This window comes from Notolabrus celidotus, chromosome 11 (assembly GCF_009762535.1).
Source record: "Notolabrus celidotus isolate fNotCel1 chromosome 11, fNotCel1.pri, whole genome shotgun sequence".
Lineage (NCBI taxonomy): Eukaryota > Metazoa > Chordata > Actinopteri > Labriformes > Labridae > Notolabrus > Notolabrus celidotus.
Window position 1 is genome coordinate 29,096,825 of NC_048282.1, and position 23,961 is coordinate 29,120,785.

Sequence of the window (23,961 nt, forward strand, 5' to 3'; positions counted from 1 at the left end):
GTCAAAGTGATTCGTCCTAATGTTGCATAAAGAGGCTGACCTTGCCCAGGAAGTCTTTCCGGTAGATGGTAGCTGTCGTGTTACATTCCAGTTTGGTGCGTGAGTTTGAGGACAGCGGCTGCAGCTGTTCTGTGTCCACTGTGTCACTCAGCTCATGATTCGTCCCTTCAATCCAGAAACCCCCAAACTGAGGCAGGAGGATGAGAGGGAAGGGGCTTTTCCTTCCCAACACCTGAGATATCGAAATGCAAAATAACAAAGATTGTAAAACAGAGCGAGGTAAAAGTAAAATGTGAAGGCATGAATGTCTCCATCACTCTACCTCATGTACACTGGGGTATGGGATGTAGTCCTCCTCAGTCTGAAAACAAACAGAGAGAGAAAAGCATTGTCTTCTCATCAAAGAATAAAAATAGCCACACTGTCTGACCTCATAATCCCAAAGGACACTGCTTCAGTCTTATTGTATAACTGTTATGCAACCACAGCAAGGAATCAATGCATCACTTGATCACAATAATGCCATCATTTCACAGATGGATGCTTTAAGATATTGTACTGCATCACATCCTATTAGAGTCTTAGCAGCTGAGATTTTGCCATTTCTTGTGCAGAGCATTCAGGGACATATGAAACTATCTCTGTGGGTATAAAAATGATGGCAGGACTCAGAGCCTTGCACTGCATTATAAATAATACTGTGCTTTTCTGAGCCGCAGTAATCAGCCTGTCTGGAAGAGCGAGATATAGTGGAGCAGGCGTGAGACAATGGGCTGCATCAAGTGGAAAACAGTGTGTCTGTGCATGGAGAGTCTCACCTTTAATGGAGGAGGAAAGGTGCATCTCTGCTCGTCCATCCTGTTACCCTACGAGAGGTGAGGAAAAAGACAGAGAGGAGCATGGTCAATCATCAGCAGAACAAAAAACATCTGTAAATCCAAACACTCCGCATTGAAAGGATGTTTAAAAATATATAAAAGAAAGCAGTTGAATTTAAATGACAGCAATTAAACAAAAGGAGGATAATCAATGTCATTGCATAACGACACATTATTTCCCATGAGGTTTGCAGCAGGCAACAAAGCAAAGTCACAGAGGGACAGATGGAAAGTTACATGACACGCACACACTCACACACACACACAGCTGATACAATTCAAGGATGCCAAAGAGCAGGCCTTTCAGAGAGACTGTAAAGGCTGTTAGCACACAGAGGAATTGTGTTAATAAGACCCAGAAGGATTAGAAAGATGCTAAGCTAAGTGAAATAGAAGCACCCATTGGACCTGAGGTGTGTATGTGTGAAAGAAGAATGGAGAGAGTGCAGAAAAAGGGATGCTGTGATACTAAATCAGAGCCACGACGGCACCAAGCGTCCAGGAAGGCGATGCATCATACCCATAAATTAAGTGAAAAAACACACTCCCTGCTACAAAGGATATAATATATCTCGTTAAAATATTCAGTCATGCCAACCAAATCCAGAAGATGTGAAAGATGTCGGGGCCTCTGAAAGCTATTTTATGATATGTCATTACTTTAAGTCTGTAAAAGCTCCATCATAAAACTTTCACTTCTTATTTGTGAGATTGCGTGTGTAAAACTTGCATCAATCTAAAGCTGTGGAGAGATCATGAGACAGTTTTTGAGGAGAGATAATAAAGTTAAAGTGCTGCGAGCATCCAGAATGTTAATAGAGACATTGCGACACAAATAATGCTCCGACAGCTCTCCTCTGAATCCAACACACACAAGTGTTGGAGCCAGGCAGAGGGCCAGCGAGCTGCAGAGTTAGGAAAAGTCACTCTGACTGCTGGTTAGTTGCTTTGTGAGTGCAGCTTAGAGAGCCTCAGACAAAAATACAAAGATCAGGGTGTCTTCTTACCTGCATCCTTTCAATCATTTCAAATAAACCTGGAGTCTGCAGAGAGGAGAGTGACATGACAGGTTTGAGTTCAGTTGTTGGATGCTGTCAGACTCATCTATTTCCACAGAAGTTGGTTGGATTTTTATGTCTTACAATTTCTGTTTGTCAATTACAGAAACAATTGTCTAACCCTTGTATTTTGTTGACCTTTCTGTTTTATTGTTTTCTGTTTCTGTTCAGGACAGATGCTAATGACTGCACCCCTGCATTGTGCCTTCAGGAACCTTTACATTACTATTCAGCAGACAGAGCCTGTGGACACCTGCTGCTCTCTGAAGTATGATGTGATTTCTGAAGAGGAATAGCTTTTTTTTTATTCAAATATGTCTTCTTATTATTGAAACTTAACATGTAGAAAAAGTACCCTTATATATTTGCCATAAACTCAGCTCACACAGACAGTCATAGGATTTTAATGATAATCAATGTATTTTCTTCCTGTAGCCTATGTTGTATATTTCAATACTGATCTGCAACGGCCTGAACGATATCTATTAAAGTAAGAGAAATGTTGCTGCAAGTGCTCAAATGATGCAAATGCAAAAACACCTGCATCAGCCTGGAACACAGCACAAAATGAAGAAATGTGCTGCAAAAACTGTACAAACAGCAATTGTGCTGCAAATACGCACTGTTGCATGGACATGCATGTGGTTTTTTGAGTTTGCATGATTTATTTTTGTCATCTTGCAACATTTGACTCAAATTTATTCAGAACAGTTTACTTTATCAGTCATCAAATTCAAATGTCATGAAGTTAACAAATGTTATGTAACTTTTTCAGGTAAACATGGTATGAATGACGCATGATTAAAAAAGCTTTGGACAAACTTACATATATTATATTTTGCGATTGCTGTTAATGCAGTTGTTTTGCTTTTTGCAGCATTTTCTTCATTTGGAGTGCGTTTCCTCTGCTGTGTTTGTTCCAGACTGATTCATGTGTTTTTGAATTTCTACAGTTTCTGCAGTTACTGCACGTTTCTCCTGATGGAAATTGTTCAGGCAATTGCAGGTTGTCTGCCCTTGTGGGCCACTGTAGTATTCTGTCATTAGCAGTAAAATCAGCACGTGTAAATTTGCATTCTTGCTAACTGTAGCATGTGTATGTCCTGTATTTAACACTGACATAGGTTTTGCATTTTTCTATCAAATACATAAGTACAGAAAGGAAGGAAGGAAGGTAGGTAGGTAGGTAGGTAGGTAGGTAGGTAGGTAGGTAGGAAGGAAGGAAGGAAGGAAGGAAGGAAGGAAGGAAGGAAGGAAGGAAGGAAGGAAGGAAGGAAGGAAGGAAGGAAGGAAGGAAGGAAGGAAGGAAGGAAGGAAGGAAGGAAGGAAGGAAGGAAGGAAGGAAGGAAGGAAGGGTAGATATAGATAGATAGATAGATAGATAGATAGATAGATAGATAGATAGATGGATAGATGGATAGATAGATAGATAGATAGATAGATAGATAGATAGATAGATAGATAGATAGATAGATGGATGGATAGATAGATAGATAGATAGATAGATAGATAGATAGATAGATAGATAGATAGATAGATAGATAGATAGATAGGTTTGTTGTGTTAAAAAATGACAAAACTAATCTTTAAGTTTAGTTTAAAAATCAAGCTACATAACTGTGTCAATACTAAAACACTGATTCTAAAAAACTAACTACTTCAGCTCATACTGAATAGAATCAACCAAACCAAGCAAACTAAGTTCACTAAAAGTTTAAAGACTGTCTCATTTAGTATTTTTGGAGAGGTATTACTGCAAGTACTTTGAACCCTGACTACAGATCTGAAGCATAAGAAAGCTCTTACACCTCTGGTGTCTGAGCCCTAAGACAGAGGAAACATAAAATTGTCTAAAAACTTTTTAAATCAAGCATCATTCCAATCATGTTCAACTGAAAAGTTACATTGAATTTGTTAAATTCATGACATTTGATCTTGATGATTGACAACCTAACTGTGTGCTTTACAAGCCCGAACGGAGCATTACTATCAGGTACTGAACACATGTTTCAAATGTTGCGCAATGACAAAAAAAACTGTTGACACTGAACTCACAAATGTCAAGCAGGCGATGAGAAGTGTGTAAAGCACAAACAGTGTGGTTTCATGACACACTTCACTGCCAAAGTTTCAGTTATATATCAGTTTTTATTTTACCTGATTGCAGTGTGTGATCTCCTGCCTCTCCCTTGGTGTGTCTTTAATTCATGTGTCACGACCGGTTTGTCCACGTTAAACAACTGCCTTACTATTTTGATCCCAAACACTCTGCTGGGAGTGTTCTCCTTAAACTTTTCATATGCAAAACAACATGCATCACTCGAGCATGACTAATCTAAGAACTACAATAAAGCTGAATTAAAACAGTCTATGGAAACGTTTGGCTGAGGTAGTAAAGTGACGGCTGCAAGGTTGAGCCAGCAAAGCCAGACACAGTCAAACAGTTTGTGTACAGAGCAATCTTAGCTTTCAGTGTGAGTTTGAGTAAAGTCCTCCACCATGTGCAAACAAAAGTCCGCCTCGAACCCTGAAAGTCAACAATAGTGGCTGCAGCCACACTAATAGAAGATCAGAACAAGTGGAGCTGCTCTGTTAAGCCACATATTACCTTTAGACTTACATAACAACTGTAAGAACCATTAAAAGTTAGTAATGACAAACAGCCCTAGAAAGCACATGCAGATCCTGTAATGCTACCTGTACCTCAAAGAAACACCTGACACAGAAGTAGAAATGCTTTCGTTCAAACATGCATTTTTCATCACTGTCCATCCATCTGCTGGGTTTTAGCCTTTGCAACTTTAATCCCACTTTGCAGACACAGTTTTCTGAGCCTCTGCTCAAATTGCTTCCAAATTGACATCTTGTAAGGTTTCCCATCCTGCAGGTTTCTAAAGTGAAGCTACTTACATGGTTGGGTTTCCTCCAGTGTGCCTTTGTTATCGTTGGAGCATTCAAGTGGTTGGCGTGATTACTAGCCATTTTTAAAGTCCCTTAAACAACAGCTTTAAAAAAGATGTTTTGGCATCACTGACTTCTACAAGTTTGGATAAAACTCGCTCTCTGACAGACAGCTGACACAGTCCCACTGTGACACTCGAGGTAAAGCTGCATCCCTGCTGACTGAAACCATGACTGCAAACATGTCCTGGGTCAGAAACAGCTGGAGACAAGTTCCACAGGCTGTCGCAGTGTGTCCTCTCAGCATACAATCGCACAGTAAGTTTGAGTGTCAGGTGGCTCAGAATTTAGAGTATTAATCCTCTGACTGCAGCCTAGAGGTGTCTAGTCCTCCACTGATTTGTCTCTGTCTCTCTCTTTCTCTCTTTAAAGCATCACAGGAAGAGATCCCAAGCATATATCATCCTCCTGTGTCTTTATTACAGCCCTTGGCTTAGACTGACAGGTAGCTGGAGGTGGAGTCAAACTCTAATAGACAAGTATTTCAACAATCTCCTGTTCAAAGAGGAACTGGCTGACGGGCTATCCCACTACGCTACAATCATATAAATCCAGAGAAGAAGTCCAGATCAAAACCCCCAAAATCAAACCGAAACATGAAATGGATCATAAGGAAACAAAGAAAGTAAAATGGACCAGTGTCTTTAAATCAATGTCAATGGACACATAAATTGCAGTGGGAACAAAAAGTGATCTTTGGAGATAAAAACCAGACTCCTCATTACAGCTGACGATCAATGTGCAGACATCAACAGACAGAGCGAGGTGTGGGGACTGCATGGAGTCAGGCTGGCATGCACTGCAGGTGTCAGAGCAGAGACCTTCCATTATGAGAGCTAATAGGATCGTAATTATGACAAGAGGCATATTAAATGCGCGAGACCTCTCCTCTCCCACACACTTCTCAGGAACAACTCTGTGCACTTACAGAGCTTGTTATGAACCTGACCAGCTCAAAGAACATCAGACGGATGTACCAGGCTTGTCTTTTTCATGTCTTTTGCATGGAGGCACAATATGGCTCTCGGTTTCGGTGACACAGTGCTGAGCACAAACTTATGACAGGAATGAAGCTTCAGCCTAAAGAGTTTATTGAACAACATCTGTATGCTGAAGCTGCTTTCTCAAACATGTTTGACATGATCACTTGTGTCCCAGAAATGTCCAATTTTAAGCCACATGCTTAATGTTTCATATGTTTCATTACAACATGATGACAAATTTAACAGTAACATTAAAAATATATCCTTTAGGGCCTGTGTCCACTAACTCCATGTGTGGCAGTGGCAGCACCCATGTTCTATTCAAACCAAATGCAGCTCAGTGTTTTCAGAACTTTTAACCGCTTTACTCACTGGGTTCTGAAACTGAGGTTGTGGGCACTGTCAGCATGAAAACAGCTTTAGTGGACACAGGCCCTTACTGCTTTCTTCCTCAAGAATAGGAAACAAGCAAGGGGCTTAGTGTTTAGTCTTTTCATTATCACAAAGTTTGTTCTTTTTCTCAAGGATATACAAACACTGGCAATGCACTGAAAAGAAGTCATGGCCAGAAGTCAATTATTTCTAACCCCCGACTTCACCGTAAGCCCCCAGGTCAGCTATCACTCCCAGAGGTTTTATCATAGTTATAGATTGCCAAAGGGATCTAAGATTGGGATCTCACTACCAGAATCAGCCTACAGAAATACACTAAGTATGTACGGCAACACAAACCTGACAAGGTGCCAATGGATATCAAATCTTAACACTTAGCTCTGCGGCAGCACTAAGATGAATGTATGTGTGTTTATCTGAAAGGTAAACACACAGATTCCAGACACACACACACACACACTCTTGGTCAGATCACTTGTGCCTCAGCAACGTCTTGTTTTGGGTCACATGGATAACCTTAAAGGAGTATTTCAGACAGACTGGCAGACTAGCACTTCCTCTATAGAAATATGCCACATTGTAAATATGACAGCGCTGTGTTGTGGTTTGAATTAGGCAGTGACCATAAGACCTGCCGAGGTTAATTGCAGATTGACCTGGTTTTCGCATGGCTCTGATTAAAGCGATATACTCCTCTGAGTGTTGCCCTAGTAAGCCCTCATCACACTGCAGTACAACACATTACCATACCACCACTCAGTCTCCAATATCCAAAGATGGCTGAATTAAAACGAGGGCAGAGATCAATTTTTTTAAATGAAACTTCACTCTAACTGCTGCTGACGCTCTCCAGAGAGCAGGACATCTTTGACATCTAACAAACCTAGAGCAACATGCTTTTCTTTGATTTTTCAACATTAGGAAAATGCTAAAGTCCGGAAAACCTTACTTCCTCTGTGACATGCAAACGTGTAGACACACAGTACTTTCACAAATCCTCTCCTCATGTTCAACTCTGTGTATCTAGTTAGTCTGGAGCACCTACAGATGGTTTGTGCTGCAGGGATCGGAAGTGATGGTTTAACAACCAATCTCCAAATTCTCCCATAATCCCCTTCTTTTTTCGCGCTCCCTCTGCTCTCTGTGTAAGCCTCTGCCAAAGTGTGAGAGACCTTATGAAACCAATCTGACGTGTGAGATTGAATCCACTTCAGATCACCACTGAGTTCAGCCGTGATCAGTGTGTAGGTTCCCTGAATCATCCCTTTGCAGTTCTTTGACGTCACCAGCACATTCATGAAGATGAGTGGTGGCAAGAGGTAGGCATGATGAATCTGACAGCAGTATTTGTGTGATGGGTTCTGTGTCAGTCTAAATTGATGCGTTGAACTGATTGCCTTTTAATCTTTCCATTCCTCTGTCTTCTTTTATATCTGCATCGACAATTGCAGCAATTTATTCTTGTCATTATTTCCTCTGAAAGGGCGAATAATAGATCAAACTAGGCTGATTGAAAAATCATTGAAAACACTTTAAGTGAACTGAAAATGAACTGAATGACACCACGCTGCAGAAAATCTATCAGTATGTTTGAAAATAGTTGCAGGTTATAAAACATCTTGAAAGAGCAGAATTCTGCAGAGCTCAGCTTGATTTTTTTAAACATTCAATAACTCTTTACTGACACTGAACTAAAACTGGCAACAGGGAAACAGTTGAATCCCAAAAAAAAGTGATTAGATTTTTCCAATTAGCTTTTCAAATGATGGGGATGTGAGGGGGAAGAGGTTCTTCTTCCTATTTATAAAGACTGATTGCTCATACAGGCTGTGTTTTGTTTGCTTTAACTGATTACTAGTTGTAAGGCTTGGATTGTGAAACAGTCTGTGTCACACTGAGAGTTTCCTGCTAAAAATAGATTTGAATTGATTGAATCAGCCAACTATAATCATCCCAGACACGAAGCACCATGCACTGTAATTACACAAGTCACACAAAGGGAGACAAGAATAAAAAAAATAAGTTACACCAGAAAGTGCGGACACACCCAAAAACGTGAGTCTACTGTAAAACATGTGTATGAGAGACTGAATACAGACAGGAAATCAAATGAAGCAGGTGTAGAGACAAGATGAGCAGTGACAGCTCACAAAGATCACACAAAGAGGTCACACAGAGGCCCATCAGATAAGGTCAGGAGTCAAAGTGCAATAACCCCTCCTCCTCCTCATTCTCCTCCTACCTTGTGGAATGGAGAGCTGCTGTATGAGAGTGTCGGCTGGAACAGCTGGGGCTCTAGTGCTGCAGAAATCCGGGGGTCACTCCCATCTTGTTTCCTACAATGGGACAGATGTCGGAGAATGTTCGGTTGGAAAAGGTCACTCAGTTTGAAAACAAGAAAGAGGACGACACAAAGCAATGCCTCCGGTAATGTTGTCGGCCTCTGAGGCAGTGTGATAGTCTTCAGCCCGGAGAGGGAAGAATTCTCACTGGGACTGTTTTGGCTTTGTTTGCTGATCTGTTTGTTTTTCATTTTTCCTCAGAAAATAAAGCACATAAAGGGTCTTTGACTCATAACAGCGAAAAAACAGAGGATACAAGCAGCATTTGAGTAAAAAAATTCCCTCAGTGAAATCCAGAGCTCTCTGTATTGTTTATTTTCTCACTGGAAAGCCAGGGGTGTGTCCAGGGTGTTGCCTCAGGTTGCCTGGGCCCCTTGGATTCCTGATTGGCCTCCACAGGTGCAACCCAGGCATCCTGAACTCTGGTAGGCTCTAGTAGAGGCTGGATTTGAGTTCAGATTAACTTATTTGAATATGTTATTAAAGGCTGCTAGCAGCTTTTAACTCTGTTTAACTAAGGAAACCATTTGACAAAGTTTATCCACAGACTCTGATACAGTGTTTAGCCTTGTTGAATAAGTTCTGCCAAATTTTAACTCTTGTCTGAGTGTTTTCGGATCTTTAGCCTAGTCGGTTAGTTGGAATATAAATTTCCTTCAAACAAATACAGAATTAGTCTCTTCAAAACACCCCTGTTTGTGATTTCACATTGTGTTATGTTGCTGCAGAGGTACAAGAGGCAGGAAGTGTAGACTAACAGCGCTCACTTATTATCATTTATTACACCTGTGATTCGAGGTGCTAAAAGTCCCCTCTTGAACATGCAGTGTAAAAGGCGCTACTTTGGAGTAGCACATTTCTTTGTTAAGTAACTATTTGAGATATAATACAGATATAGTAAACGCCATTTGGAATGTCATGCCACCCCTGCATAAGTCACCACCTTAGCTGCGCCACCCATGAACAAAAATGTCTGGACACGCCCCTGTGGGAAATATCTGTTTCTCAAATCTGTTATGTTTTGGTGATGAAATAGAATAGAATAGATCTTCATTGTCATTGTTGTGGCACCTCTTCAAAATAGCAGCACAGAATTTAACATTTAAAAACACAATATGACATTAGAAATAAAAACAAGGCACGCTAAAATGATAAAATAAGTTAAGAAAAGTGTCAAACCTGATGAAAAGATGCCTTCCCCACCAAAATTGTTTTACTCTTGTATTAAAATGTCTCCCCTCATAACTTTCTAGAGATATAACAATCTGGTCTCACACTCCTGAGTCAATATATCATTTCTCTGCAGCGAACATCGTTCCCAAAAGATATTACATCAAACTCTCTGTGCAGATCCTTCATTTCCTGCAGCACATATATAAGCCTCTGTTCACAAACACTCCAGGGATCTGTGGATAACCATACCCATACTGTACCACATGTATTAAAAAAGAGCAACCCCCCCTCTCATAGACAGGAGAGTATCACACTGCTTACACCAAACAGAGCAATATTACTGTCACAGATCCTTTGCTCTAACCTCGATGTCTCTCCCAGAACGGCTCAATCCCCACACGGGATCACCGATCGATCCCCCGGCTCAACGTGCTGCCTTATTGACACTGACTACAGGCCGGTCCGCACAGCAGGCTTTCAATTTGTTTGAATAATTCAATAAATTTCAAACAAGGTGAGATCGATCTGTTTTCAAGTGGATCTGAAATGAACATGAAGTGGTGATAATGCAAAGTGCCTGTGATGACAGCAGGCGCATGAAATATGAATCTCTGTGTGTAAGAGATAAGACGTATTTTAATGCATTCAGCACGTTAAAGAGACAGACCGGTTGAATGTAAAAGCCTGATCATTTTTGGGAGCAGACAGAATCTCTCTGTGCTGACAGAGTAATCAGTTATATGTGTGAACGTATGGAGCTGTTTGTGAGAAGACAAACAGCTGCTAACCCGAGATAGAATCCGTTTTCACATTCACTGACTGTACCCAGAACCAAATATAGGTTAAGAAAAAAAACAGCGTGAATCACAAGCATACAGCGCAGCCTGCTCTTACACAACAAGAGGCTGAATCTTCAATCAAATGAGCTCCAGAACAAAATGGGAACAGTTGTATTATTTTTTCAGCAAGCTAAATAAACATGAATGAGGAGAGGAGCAGCAGCAGCAGATCCCCCATGGGAGATGGAGATATGATCGCGCATCAGCTGCCCTGAACTCTTTAATTAGAGGTGGTGTTCAATAGATGGATGCAGAACACAAGCACACACACAGACACACACCAAACTGAGGGAAACAGCTGGTTTAAAGATACTATATAACACAACGCGCCCTCCTTTGACTTGAACCTTTGTTGCAATTGCAAATTAGAAGTGATTTTATTGGGGTTGTATTTAATAGACTGACTCAGAAAAGTCAATCATTTTAAAGCTGGGCAGGAGGATTTTCATTGGTCTAAAGAGCTTTGTTGTGAAACCAAAAGTGAGATCAGGTGCAAACAGTGCCCTAAGGTTAACGTATGCATCAACAAGATGTTTGTTTGATTGGTCCAACAGCTCCAGTATTGATTTTTTAAAATCACAGAAAATCACAATAATGCTTCCTAATGACACACTAAATCAAACATAACCTGTTATTTCTTTATCTTAATTTTTAGAGCCTGTAACCACTGCAGGTGTCAGCGAGATAGTTTACATCTTGTGAAGAAAGAGCTCTTTTTGCATTTTACACACAAATATTAACAATTAGGGATCGATTTGGCAATTAAAAGAAAGTAGGATGAGCATCCTTCTGACTGAAAACACTACCATGGAACATATAAGACAAAATCAGCAAAGAGATAAGTGCAGTACTTTCGCCACAGAGGGCGCCAAAGTCAACTCAAACAAAAAAGTTCCCCACAGTAGCTTTAAAGACAACTAATCTTATGCAACTCTAGAGAAATATAGAAAGGTCCAAGGGGGAATCAATACTCACGCAAGGCACTGTATGAAAAATAGAGGCAATACTAACAAATCTGTTCTCTAATAGTATCTTGTGCATGCTGTATAGAACATATTCATTCATTCATTCATTTAAATGTGACAACAGGCACCATCTTCATACACTAAATCATAGAAAATGTGACAGAGGTGTAGTCCTCCTAAGGGCCACTACACACCTTTCCTGCTGTACAGCACATGCTACTGTACATCCTGTTGTTTACACACACCTGCCGTGCTGCGTGCAGCGTGAACACGTAAGTCCTCCTGCAGATCAGTTTGCAGCACTAAGCCACAGCTTCATCCCAACACCACAACAAATTACATAACACACCCCAGCTGGTTCACGATGCACCACACAAATCATCCATGTAGAGAGGAAGGAGAGGAGGAAGAGGATGTCATCCAGCAGCCTGATGTCCTAGTTGGAGCCCGGCAGTAAACTTACTCAGGCAGTGGCAGCTGGACGCTCGGCAGGAAAGTCCGGACAGTGACCAGCAACCGGGCAGATGACTCACTCACTGACTACGCTGCTCATCCGCTGAAGAGGCTCACTCCCTCTCTCCTCCCTTTTTTTCACAGTTATCTCCTCTCTCTGTCCCTCCTCTTTGACTCTCTCTCTCTCTCTCTCTCTCTCTCTCTCTCTCTCTCTCTCTCTCTCTCTCTCTAGATTCACTTGCAGCTCGCCATCACTCATTCACCTGCTGGCCTAACTCTCAGCTCTTTACACTGTCACACGCTCCCAGCGAGCATCCTCTCTGCTGCTCATTCTCCTCCTTCTCTCTCTCTTGCTCTCTATCCCCCTCCCACTCAGTCTCACACTCTTTAGTTCCTCTATCTCCACCCTCTTTGTCTGTTCTCAAGCTCACACACACACACTCACACACATGTGGTGGTACTTGTCTGAAACGCGGAACTCTAATGCAAGCGCCAACCCCCGCCTTCAACCCGCCACCCCCAACATCACTTCCCTTTCCCCCTTCAAAGCAGGAGACCCTCCCCCCATCATCCATCCAAAAGATGACTGAAGTCTGCCGCTCAGAGAGGGAAAGGGCTGGTTTGGGTAACCGGGGTTGCCTTTAATCCCCACGCTGCCTCACAAGCCAGCTAGGGATGTTGCTGTGGCAACAACATCCACTACACATGAAAGAAAAAATGTAACAACCACATGCAGATTGATGTTCATTATGGTGTGACTTGAACAAAGTGCCTGATATCAAAAGCGTACATGTGTAACTGGATGCTTTTAGCATTGTTGGAGAGGAGACATGCAATGATAATTGAAGGGTGGTGTTAGGGTGGCAAAAATAACTTACACCCACCTCTCCTACAGGCGAATGGTATGAAGAGTAACAGAAGAAAAACACTAGTCAATAAATGTAGTTGTTTCTGTTCTCTAATTTTTCATATGTTTTGTATTTTATTGTTGTTGTTGTTGTTTGTTTGTTTGTTTTCTCTTTAATTTTCACTGTGAAGTTGGTCTACAGATTTTTTTTTGTTGCTCTTATCCCCTTTATTTAATATTCTTATTATTACTATTATTATTTGATTTTTGACTTATATTATATTTTTATTTCTTTATCTTGACTTGTGTGTTTTTATGATCTGCCTGTTTTATTTTGCTTCCCAAGTAAAGCACTTTGTAACTTGGTTTTTGAAAAGTGCTCTACAAATAATTATCATTTTTTTAATTAGGAAAAATGTAGGAAATAAAAGTATCATTATATATATATCTATATAATATATAGATATATAGATATAGATATAGATATATATACATATTTATATATATATAAATGTGTGTAATGGCATATTAAGTAACAGAACCTACATATATGCTAATTATGTAGGCTGCTCGAGCTCCTATACAAAAAACAACAGTGACAACTCACAAGTTAGCTTTTTTTGCTGTAACTTTAAGCTAGCAGCAAACAATCTATAAAGAAACTATCTTCCAGTGCTAGTTTAGTTTAATCAAGCTTCAACCTCCAGTTAAAAAATTAAGCTAATGCAGAGGTGCTAAATACTGCAATTCCTCACATGTCCACTTGAGGCTGGTTTCAAAACCAAAACATTCTCATCAAGCCTCATGTTGAAACGTACATTTTGACCACAGAATTAAACATGTTAACAGCCTAAACTTCCAAAAAAGAATATAGTATTTGTCTTAATATTTAATTTATCTATACAAGCTGAATATTTCTAACACTAATTTATAACTGATTATATTATGACTTAAAGTTATGCATATATTTGCAGAATTGTGGGCGTGGTTAATTGGCTGACAGGTGCTTTTTACATAGTAGGTAGGTGCTTTGATGCTGTTTGCTAAGACTGTTGCTTAACCTTGTTGCCTGTTTCTAGATTAGCTAAGTTTGTTTGGCTCAGTAATGTCCATACATTGATCAAAACTGTCTTGCTTCATAAGGCCTCTTCAGAAACCAACGAGTAACTTCACTGAGACTACATCCCTGTTTCCTACAGTCTATGAGTTAAAGCAATACAGTAACAAGGAGTCTCTTTATATGACCCGATAAATTTTGTATAACAACCAGGCATTGATAAACGCCATAGCATACACAACCCTGTTTCACACGCATCGAATCCTGTCTTCTCATTGTGCAGGATGAGAACGCTTGTGTGGAAAGGTTTTTAATTATAATAATGACTCCTATTCAATCCCCTGTGAACATGTTCCTCTGCTAAGCTTCAAACCTCAGCCCCCAGCAGACCTGTGACTAATGTCACCAGTAGAGCCTTTCCTGTTTAAATCCATGCTCAGTGACATTGTGTACGGGAAGGGTGTCATCTCATCTGTCCTTCTCGGAGACAGCTCCTAAGTGACAACCTCAGTCTGAAGTATGTGGGTGTGTGTGTGTGTGTGTGTGTGTGTGTGTGTGTGTGTGTGTGTGTGTGTGTGTGTGTGTGTGTGTGTGTGTGTGTGTGTGTTTGTTCGGGCATGTGTTTGTGTGTTGTATGTGTCAGACATGAAGAGATAACAAGGGATTAGAGCACAGTCATCATACTGTGCCCCATTAAGAGCTGTGTTTTGTGATAAACAAAACAAATAATCCCCTCACTGTCCAAAGCCGACTGCTAAAAAAAAGGACTATTATATCACTGGACCAAACTTTGACTTTGGGCAGATTAGCAGTCATTTGTGGAGGCGTCCTGCTGTAAGGGGACATTAATCTCTCTCTATCTCTCTTTTAAACCCTCAAGCAAGGACTGCAGATGTTCTATTTTTTTTTTGAGAGCTCAGTGTGGGGTTGAAAAAATAAAAATGGTTGTCTGTGAGGGCTTTAGTCAATCGCACTTATGGATGAAAACACATTATAAGATAAAGGAAGGTATGGTAGATTTTTTGTGATTTATATAGATTATTGCAAATGGTACCTTTCAAATTAAAAGCCAATGAAATCAGTGCACAATGTCTGAAGGATCGAAGTGCTTTTTGTGTACAGGCCAGATTCAAAATAACACATGAAGATGTTTATTTTATCTTCCATTGAAGGAGATAGTTGGTCTAAAAATGATAGTATCCTGCCAGTCTCTGTGTCCTCTGCAGAATCCCAGAGTAAATCTCATCCGACCGGCCCCCGCTGCCAGGGATTCCCATCCCATTATCCTGGTGAAATGGCCTGTGGTCACTCCTCTCGCCTGCCCCCATCGAACGCTGATCCCCGGAGAATTGGGGCTGTCCTGAAATTTCCCCGTCTCCCAAGTTCCCTTCACTTTGCCTCTCTCACTTCTCAGATCTTTTTCAGCTGCGATTCAACCAAGACGAGGTTAAATACATTTGTAAAAAAAATAGCTGACTAAAGTTATGATTTAAAAAAGAAGTGTCAGCATCTAGGTTCAATGTTTGTCAAGTTGTCAGGAGTTTGAATTTAAGAGTTTAAGTTGAAATACTTGCTTCTATGCTGACAAACTTGAGCATAGGATGCAATCTGTCTAATGTCTAATGTCTAATGTGTGTGTGTGTGTGTGTGTGTGTGTATATGTGTGTATGTGTGTGGGGGGGGGGGGTGACCCCTGAGGACACTTAAAGGTCGAGGACTCCAATCACAGACACATTATACAAACTACATGTCAGAGGTCCTCAGCATGCAAAATGGCACTGTTTGGAAATATAAATGATGATTATGAATTCAAAACTACAGAGTGTCACCTGCAGGTTTAGTTTTAATTAGCAGTGATTGACCTCAGGGAGGGAAACAGCACTGAGCCACAAGGAAGACAGAACTCATCCAATGAGCTGCCTAACGTTAAAAGGTTACAGTCCCTTTTTAATGTGTTGCTAGTCAGACAAAAATGAGAAAATATAAATATCTTAAATATGTCTCCCTTTAAACCAGAAAAGGTTCTACTTGAAGTGAAAACACTGTTATGGTCTATGAAGTTAAACCTGCAGTAATCACAACCTTGTAGGAGGTCTGACGGCTCTCCTGCTGCGTTTACATTTGTTAAAAAAACCCGCCTACAGTCCCTCATAAACAAATCAGCGGTATTAATCAAGCCCTCATACTGTTTGGAAGGCAAAGCAGGAACTGAAACTGAGCCTTGCCTTTGAAGAAACACCACATCCCCAGCATGATTTCTCTGGTTTGATAACAATGCAGCATTTTAATCCAAAGGTCTTGTTATGAGGTGGGTAATTGATCTACATTGGGGGCCTTAAAGAAGAAAAATAATCAGCTTAAGTGATATGAATTATGACCTCCTTTTCTCTAAATAAACTCTCTACTGTTTAACCAGCCCAGCAGGGTCAGGTGACAACAACAGAGCACAGTAAACGTTAGCCTAAGTAATGTCTGTCCAACCCCAGGTCTTAAATCCTATACATTATGGTACAGGGGACCTTATGTATAGGGAACATTTAAGTTTGAATCATTCGATAAGTACACTTTAAGTGAATTGTTTATGATAAATATGACTCACAGTCCACAGCAATAGCTAGTAGTTATGACTTGTGCTAATGTAAGTATGCTAATAATCACAAACTTGCTTTGCTAACTTGTTCATTTGAAGCCGGTATATTTTGTATATGTTTACATGCTTTATATGCTAGCTATGATCAAATGTTAAATCATTAAATCAACTCACTATGCTAACTTGTTGATATGAAGCAGGTATCATTTTGAAGATGTTCACTGTTTGCTAGGATACAAAAGTTGTCCCAGGCAATTCCGCTTCCCTTATTAGTGACCATTATCAAAGAAAACAATTGATAGAATCATGTTTTAAGATTAGCAGCAGCTCTGGACCTGGAAAAGGTCCCCTTGAAAAAATGAGTGCTAGTTTCTCCTCAATATTTTGATATCATGAGTTCTGCCCCGTCTTGAATTTTGATTGGTTGGTGATGAAGTGACATTGATCGAGTGCAGCAGTGTTCTAAAAGTAAGAACACGGATGCAGGGTGTATTGTGCTTAGGCCACTGAGTTCTGAAAATGCTTAACTGCATTGATTTTGAAGATGCTGCCAATACAAAAAATGCTGTTAGTGGACACAGGCCCTAACACCAGAGTTGAAGTCTAGATCATAAAGGCCTGTATGACTTTTCTTTAACCCTCCTGTTATGTTGGGGGTCAATTTGACCCATTTTAAAGTTAAAAAATCTAAAGAAAAGTATTTTTTCAGGATGAAACTTCTTCTTTATTAACATCACTTCATAAAAGAAAAAAATAAATAAAATACAAAATTAAATTAACAAAAAAATAGTCATGTAAAACAATAGTAATTATATATAGGGCTTTCAAATGTACATTAAATAAAGTTTTAACATCAATTTCACACAAAACGAGTGAGTTATCCTTATTGAACCATAATCTGTGAAAATCAAAAAACACCATTGCAGTAAATATTTATTTAAATTGTGAGTAATTGATTTAATAATGAGATTTTAAAAAACTCAGGAACATTATTGCTGTTCCTAAGAAACAAACATAACAAGGCTGTTAAAGACTTTCCAAAGTTACAGAAGTAACCAGGATGTTTCAAACTAAAGTGATGGTCTGATACAATAAGTAGTTTCAAGTGGGTTCAATTATGTATTAGAATAAACTATTATTCTATCTGAGTACTAGGCCCTAATGCGTCAACTCCATGACAGCACCCAACCAGAACAAGAGGTTTGACCTCATTAAATTGTAACCACTGTCTTCAATTCCCAAACGCAACTTATCTAAGCTGTGTGTGAAAATGTACCTCAGAGGTCAGACATCAACACAACCAGCTGTGATGCTTAGTGATCCTGTTTCCACTGTGTCAACACGCATTACTGTGATGACACTGAAGAGCTCTGAAATCCGGGACCAGCCTCCCTCTTGGATTCTTTTAAATTCATCAAGAAGAAGAGACACCTGCTCCCTGGCCTGCCATCAGTCCTCACACAGACAGAGATATGAGAAGCACAAGTGGAATGAATTACCACACAGATAGAGCCTGGAATTGCCCTGTTATCGGAACCATCCTCCCCACCCCCCCTCAGACTGACCTGCAGCACTCAAACAAATGGGAGGATGATTGTCTCTGGTGTGAAACCATTTCTCTCAGAGATGCATGTGCCAGCCACTTGTCTTCTTCAATCTTTAACATGGGACCCAATTTCCAGTCAGAGGAGTTTAATGGTGGGGGAGTTCAGCCTCATAAATAAACTATGTAATATCTGTTATATGACTCTACTTTTATAGGGTTACTTTTCTATGTAGGTGAAAAACTAAAGCAAATATTTTAAGACAGCAGAGTAGCCTAAGTTGATGTATCTCTAAAGGCACTCTTATACCAACAATTAGATATGGAAATCCTGTTTAGCAGTTCTTATCCAGATATTGGAGCAACTATTTTCACTTGAAGGTAGGAGCAGATTTTCCTGATACACTACTCTATTCATGACAAGAATACAAAACAACAAAACGGCAGAACAATGAAAAGCAGAATTCAGGATATAAATAATGAAATATATATACAATCTGTTGTGTGAGGAGACTCCTTGATGGTTTCTCTAGAGCCCACACATCCCCTGACAGCTGGCTGTATTCAGTATGCATTAAAAAAACAGGTACAGCAGGTGTTCTTGAATAAAGCATGTTCCATCCACCTATAGGTCCCGATTTTCAGCTAGCTTATCTCTCACAATGCTGCTGTCCAGATTTATTTGGTATCACGCCCCCCCCGGGGAAATCAGACTCATGCAGATGTGCCTTTTCAACAGCAGAGGGTCACTGTGGGATTCAATGTGAGCTCTTTCATGTGTGCTTTTACAGTATATTATGTATTCAGTGACATTCAACTTTATAAAGTTTGATCTATGAAGCACACATCGTATCTGTCAGTCAAAGAGGGAATAATCAGAGTGTAAGATCTCAGCTGAAATTTGAAAAAATAATTAGATGATGCAAGAATTTTTATCCCAATAGGAGAGAAAGTGATGAATGACAGGCTTTCTCTACTATTCTCAGCATGACAGGTTTCAACACACAAAGATGTACAAGAGGGTTATCCTTTATCCTCAAATGTAATATCATGTTTAGTTTTAAAACCCCAAAATTAGGAGTGGAATTTAGCCTAATGGTTAAGTCATACACCCATGCAGCCGGCAGCATGAGTTTCCTGCTCTATCCACTGTCCTCTCCTCTCTAATAAAGGTGTAAAGCATCATCAGCATGTAAAAGCATCAAAAATGTAACTACAAAAAAATAGAAAATAGAAGAATAAAAACCAAGCAGTAGCCTCCGATCTAAAAATATGAAGCCCATGCAGAAGTGTTATAAACTGCGATTCATCAAGAATCCGCTTGAGGCTGGCTGCAGAAACACCGGAAACCACATAGACATGCATGGGAAAAAGACGATCTTTAAAGCAGAAGTACACATGTTTACAGCTTGGTTCAAAAAACGGCTTGGGTCTACGTAGCTAATTTCTCTATCACACACACTGTATGGGGGGGATTTTTTTCTAACGGGACGGTTCAGAAGATATTAAGATTACAAGTTTTTTTTCCCAAATAAGGACATGACAGTAAAGTAAGAATTCTGAGATTAGAGTCAGACGCACACGCTAGAAACAACACCAAACTGGACTATCATAGAAACTGTCTGCAAATGAACGGCTTTCATTTCATAAAAAAAATCTAACTAAAAGATGCCAACGCCTTTTGGTAATGACGAAAAGAACACGACTAAACTACGATTCGTTAGGAAACTCAAGGGTACAAAAATAGTGTTATCTGGTTAAACACAAAGAGGATCCCTGCCTGTTTGCTCGCACGTGTCTCCCTTTGCAGTTTCTTAGACTAGGAATGAAAAACACAAAGAAATGAAGACAAAAATAAAGTTCCCACGAGTCACGTAGACGCCCGGACGGGAACACATAGCTGTTGGCTAGGAGACTAAAACGCCGCCCCTTTACGTCACACTCTGCCTGGTTGAGTTCCACATTTCCAATATGGCTGCCGCCGTCGATTGGCTTCAAAACAGCTCTCAGGAACAGATGGGTGATGTCACGGATACTACGTCCATTATTTATACAGTCTATGATAAAAGCCAATAGTCACAGCAGATGGGTGTTCATCATGAGCCTGGTTCTACTTGAAGTCTCTGCCTGTTCAAAGATTTATCTTGACACTGTTATTTGGTGAACACTGCAAAGTGCTCTGCTTATGGTGGGTTAGGATAGGATAGGAAATATGATGTTTAACTAGCTTATTAAGAGGCCACTGTCACACATTTGCAGCTGACAATTGGGCATTTGCTACCCTCTGGTCCCCTCTCTAACACCACCCTCAGTTCTAATGGTCATTCCTGGATCCTCAGAATCAATGATGGTGAAATTGTCCAACTCCAAATGGAGGATATGTCATTGTCTACATCCTACTGCATCAATAATAGACACAGCCCCTGTGACGTCACTCACAGGTGCTAAAGCAACCACCAGACTGTATAAATTATACACTCTGGGGATTATACAAATCCTCAAATGTCTAGTCAGAGATATACCTATTCACCTGTTCAAGAAAAAAATACACTGACTACCTCATAAATACCTAAAGCTTTGTCTGCAGACAAACTGAGGCTGCTGAAGACAGTCTGAAGTCAAACTTTAAAAAAGCTGACGGAACGAGTTTGCGGCTAAAAGCATCAAGAATCAGATCAGATGAAAGGAGAGGTTCTGTCAAAGCTGCCCAGCACTCATCTCAACCTTCCCAGCCTGCTGTCATCTGGGCTTTTTTCTTTAGATGCCTTGTGCTGGTGCTGGATGGTGGCTGACATGTTAGGATTTGGATTATTAAGACGGTTAGAACCAGGGGCGAGCTTGTCACTACGGCGCTATATTTGGTCAGACAGCAGGGGACTCACGGAGAGAGACAGTGCAGTCTGATCGGGCTTGACAGTCTGCTCTCCCACTATGTCCGCTCAGCCTGACATACACAGATGAGCGTGCACAAGCAAACTGACACCCGACCCCGGCTTCAAAGTGCAGCGGTGAGCGCATGTGCAGAGGAGACACACAGAGGAGGATGCAGAGTGACACCTCATGGGAAATCAGTGAACACAAACAGAGGAGTGTTTACTGCGACACCATTTAAGTGTTTGTGGGCAGGACCAGGACACACAGGATGAAATAGGTTCAGAATTTAGACAGCATCGTAAAAATAGAATGAAGAATCGCTTAAAAAAATTGGATTAAAAAGCAAGGTCATTTAACGGAGATGAAATAATCTATTTCAGGAACACCATTACCCATTGAGCAAAATGATGTTTGATTTCTCCAAAAAGAGGCTCTTGTTTTCTGTCTCAAAGCACGAGGACAAGTCTAATCAGACTCAGAAGTTTCCACTTTGTTGGACCTTTTCATTTGCAACTTTATTCTGATTATCAGTGATAGAATGTTTGAGAACTGCATCTGCGTAATGCATTTTCATTACCTTTTACCACAAGAGGGCAAAGATCAGAGCGACCAAAACAAACACAACTTTTATCAGCCATCATGTTGTGCAGCATCCTTGCAAACATTATTTACATTTCTGTGCAAACAAGAAAGCTCTTTCTGTGCACTGTGGAAGCAGCTAAATGTGTGAGTCCAACACACATTCTACTGAAGGGGAAATTTTCATATCATATTGTACACTATCTTCTATGCAGCATTGTCTTTCCATTGTGGGGGGCTAAATGTGTGCAGTGTGGGGGGAATTAAGTGTTTTATTTTATCATATGGTATTGTTTTATTGTTTCTAATTGTTTTTAGTAGTTCCTCTTTTACTCAGCTGTTGCTTTAAGTTGCTCTAAGTGGTTCTTCTTAAGTATGTCAGTATGTCATGATAGTTCAATATGTCTCCAGGTCTTTATGATGTAAAGCACTTAGTAACATCTGTTTTGATAAGTGCTATATAAATAAACTATATTATTATTGTCATTATTATCGTATCTTTTCCTTCCATATCCTAGCCTTAAAGCTGGGGTTGGTAGTCACGAGCCATGCATGAGCCATATGATTGTGACTGATTCAAAACCGGTCCTCAGCACATCGTTTGTGTTTTACAACTCAACTCATGTCTCACTCAGCGGTAAGAAAACATCAAAACATTATCATAGTGAAAGTTAAAAACACAAACTAACATGAAATGTATGCGCAGGAGGCGGGCAGAACGGCAGGACGGGATTTGATTGGTTTCATATTTTGGCTCCTGATGGCAGGGATTGGTTGGTGTTTTCCCAGGTTTACTCCGGCTGTAGATAGCGGGTTTTTTTTGTGCCTTTTTTTAAGAACACATTATGTATTGATTGCCATCAGGACATGAAGATCATTTTAACCAGTATAACAAAAAGTGTATCTAAATCTGACCACAAACCCCAGCTTTAACTATCCTATCCTTTCCTATCCCATTTTATCCCCCAGTATCATATTGTATTGTATCACACCTTATCACATTTTATAACATCACATCTTATTGTATTGACAGTTACTCTGTCAATTCTGTTCAAATTCAAGAGAAGTGAACTTTAACATTTAACTTGTTGATATTAGTTGGTGCTTTGGCAGCTTCAAGTATTCTCCTGGCAATATTGTAATTTATCCCATAATATATTCTATCATTATATTCATCTACTAAATGTGCACTCTGGCTTAGGCTAAGTTAACCTATTTCATGTCCTTAAAAGTACTTCTTTACCTTTCTTTGTACAGATAGTTTTATTTAGAACTTTTGGATTTGTGTTTAGGTTGATATATTTACTGTCCTTACTGTCTTGTTGTGTCCTTACTGTCTTGTTGTGTCCTTACTGTCTTGTTGTGTCCTTACTGTCTTGTTGTGTCCTTACTGTCTTCTTGTGTCCTTACTGTCTTGTTGTGTCCTTACTGTCTTCTTGTACCAGTGTTGCATTCACCACGTCAAATTCCTTGTTTGTGCGAGCTCACTTGGCAATAAAGCTTTCTTGAATCTTGAAACTCGAACCCTCCCACTTCTACAAGTTGCATACTTGTTTATGATGGTCTACAAACTAGCTTTAACTTGTAGAATCATCTCTTATGTGCACTCCTTCAGTTCAGATTGTACAGAGACGAACAACGTTTCAGAACCTGGGATCAAACTCTGCACCAGCGTTTATCTGTCTGTAACACTGAATCATCAAAATGAAGGTGCCTCAAACTGCCGCCACTTGAGGGATCAAACTCTGCACCAGCGTTTACCTGTCAGTACCACTGAAACATCAAAATGAAGGTGCCTCAAACTGCCGCCACTTGTGGCTGACTCTAAAAGCGAGTCAATCTCCAATCAGACCCATACTAAAATGCTAAACTTTAAAATGTATGTCATATTAAATTTCTACTTCTTACAACTTTATAGGGGTGGATTTTTGTGTAGTACTAACTCACTTAAAGTATATTTAGCCTTTAAGTTATGCATAATTAAAGTGTGTGGTGATCCATTGTGAAATTAGCCATCTGGCATCAAACTCTGCTCTTATATTTACCAACATAAAAGAGAATGAACAATGAGTGAACACACTTGATATAGAGATAAACTATAGATACATTTATAGAATTACTTTGTAAGACACAAACTGTATTGTGGTACACAGAAAAGTTCTGTATTAGATTCTGCAAGTGGCTCAAAACTTGAACCAGAGAGTGGTTTGGAGTGCACAGCTGTCCCCTATAAAGGTCAAGTGATATGAAGAATGGAGGAGACAGCAGGATTAAAGCATGGACAGGAAGTAATACAATGGACAGCCTGCCACAGTAATCCATAATGCTCCAGGGGCTGAGGGCGACTGGATGTATGTACATATACAGGCTCTTACACAACATCCTAGTGTAGCCATTATCCACACTAACCCTCCTCTTCTACTTCC

The 23,961-nt window shown here is 40.1% G+C and overlaps 1 protein-coding gene across 9 annotated transcripts in view; it reads right to left on the bottom strand.

Annotated features, from left to right (window-relative positions):
• rap1gap (RAP1 GTPase activating protein) overlaps positions 1-23,961 on the bottom strand; it is an 88,383-nt gene that overhangs the window by 20,496 nt on the left and 43,926 nt on the right. For 4 of the 9 annotated variants that reach the window (XM_034694834.1, XM_034694837.1, XM_034694832.1 and 1 more), the window contains exons 3-7: positions 8,516-8,609; positions 1,886-1,921; positions 819-866; positions 323-361; positions 41-232 (exon numbers count right to left, since the gene is read on the bottom strand). In XM_034694834.1, coding sequence (XP_034550725.1) covers positions 41-232; positions 323-361; positions 819-866; positions 1,886-1,903 — 297 coding nt within the window. In that variant the 5' untranslated portion in view covers positions 1,904-1,921; positions 8,516-8,609. Of the gene's footprint in view, positions 1-40; positions 233-322; positions 362-818; positions 867-1,885; positions 1,922-8,515; positions 8,610-17,815; positions 17,920-23,961 lie in introns of those variants that run through there. The other 5 variants (XM_034694840.1, XM_034694839.1, XM_034694833.1 and 2 more) reach the window with 3 other exon arrangements.